This window comes from Buceros rhinoceros, unplaced genomic scaffold (assembly GCF_000710305.1).
Source record: "Buceros rhinoceros silvestris isolate BGI_N320 unplaced genomic scaffold, ASM71030v1 scaffold34236, whole genome shotgun sequence".
In the NCBI taxonomy this organism is placed as follows: Eukaryota; Metazoa; Chordata; class Aves; order Bucerotiformes; family Bucerotidae; genus Buceros; species Buceros rhinoceros.
In genome coordinates, this window is record NW_010419864.1 from 4,311 (window position 1) to 5,912 (window position 1,602).

The following is a 1,602-nucleotide window of genomic DNA, read 5'->3' on the forward strand; positions in this document are numbered from 1 at the left end:
CTTGATGACCGAGCGCAGCTCGGGGTGGCCATGGACACGGGTCTCGAAAGCCAGCTGCTCCCGGTTCACCGCCAGCGCCTGCCGGTGCGCGCCGGAGGTGACGTGCCGCAGCAGGGCATGGCGCTGGAAGTTGTCCGTGCCCACGGTAAAGGCGTTCTCCGCTTTACCGTGCTTGTTCTTCACCAGCGCCTGCCGACACTCTATGCAAAACATGAGTTTCCGCTCATAGTCAAACTCCAGCCAGGTAAACTCTTCCTTCCAGTGCTCATTGAAATAGCGCTTACACTTTTTATTGGAATTGGAAGTTTCCCCAGCTGGCTTTTTCCCTGGAGGCACCATATTGCTGTGGCTGAGCAATCAAACGCTACGGCTGAACTGAAACGTGCCTTGGAGGAGCAGCCTCTACATTTAATCTAGTGAGAAGGTCTATTACAACTCTCCTGGTCCGACTGGAGACGAAAGAGACACAAGGGAAAGGGATTAGGGCCCTGCAAACCTCAGCCCATGCTCGTCGCTTGTCCTCGGCTGCTAACGAAGAGCTGTGGCGGCTCGGTCATGGCAGTGCCACAGCCCTGGCACTGTGCGGGTGTCACTGGCAGCTCTCGGTGGCAGCGGTGGGACTGGCACACACGCATGGTGCTCATCGTGATCGCAGGGACGCCCAAACACGCTTCCCAGCAGACCAGACCTCCGTGCTGCGGCTGGTGCTGGGAAGGGATGAAGGTTCAAAGCCGGCTTTGGACCAAACGCCTGAAAATCAGAGTGTTCACCTCAGGAGGAGCAGCACCTGCTGCTGACGGTGAGTGCCAGAGACCCAGAGCTGAACGAGGGTGGCTTGGAGGCCAGCTCAGAAACACGTGCTTGCGCGCACACATATGTTTCCATTCCTCCCCTGCTCGTCTCTGTTCGCGGAAAGTGCCAAAGCCCCGTCCTGTGGCCGCGGGGCCGTTCCTGCACAGTCAGTGCCCCAGCCTGGCTCCAGCCTGGGCTCCCCAACACCTCCTGGAGCTGGAGGCTGCAAAGCTCTCACCCACCCAGAACCAGGTAGCTAGCACCCACTTAACTCCCTCCTGATACTTAAGCCCTGCTCAGACCGATCCTCACACCCTTCCATGAACTGGATCAAAAAAACAAACTGAGCCTTGATAGAGGAGGAGGAGGAGGAGGTGGAGGAACCCAGTGTGAGGTGGGAAAGGGGGAGAACCGAAATGCAGAGGGAAAAGGAAAGAGATGGACACTGAGCAGCAGCGCGAGCCAGGGAATACCGTCAGTCAGCGTGACCTGCTGAGAAACCCACAAGGAGCTGGAGGTTTCTTAAAGACAAACCCCCAAGCACCAGTTCCCAGGTGCTCGGGAAGCGCTGGGAAGCCGCACAGTTTAGGAGTTAGAGAAATACCCCGACTCCCAGAGCTGCAATTACCCGCTCCCTGGGAGCAGGGGGTCCCCTTGGGGTGCCCTGGGTGGTGCTGGCTGGGTGGCGGTGGAGCCGCCCAGCACCCCAGCCAGCAGCACAGCCACGGGCTCCCTTCATCTCCCCAGAGCCAAGGAACGTCCCTTACGACAGCGGGAGGAGAAGGGGTGACGGTCCTTAGCCCCTGTGCT

General features: G+C 59.1%; 1 protein-coding gene across 1 annotated transcript in view; it reads right to left on the minus strand.

Moving 5' to 3' along the window:
• The window catches only part of LOC104496043 (zinc finger protein 862), a 3,888-nt gene extending 3,549 nt beyond the window's left edge, over window positions 1–339 (minus strand). The window contains exon 1 of the mRNA XM_010139107.1: window positions 10–339. Within this exon, the coding sequence (XP_010137409.1) occupies window positions 10–339 (330 nt within the window). The remainder of the gene's footprint in view (window positions 1–9) is intronic.
• Window positions 340–1,602: the final 1,263 nt, after the last annotated feature.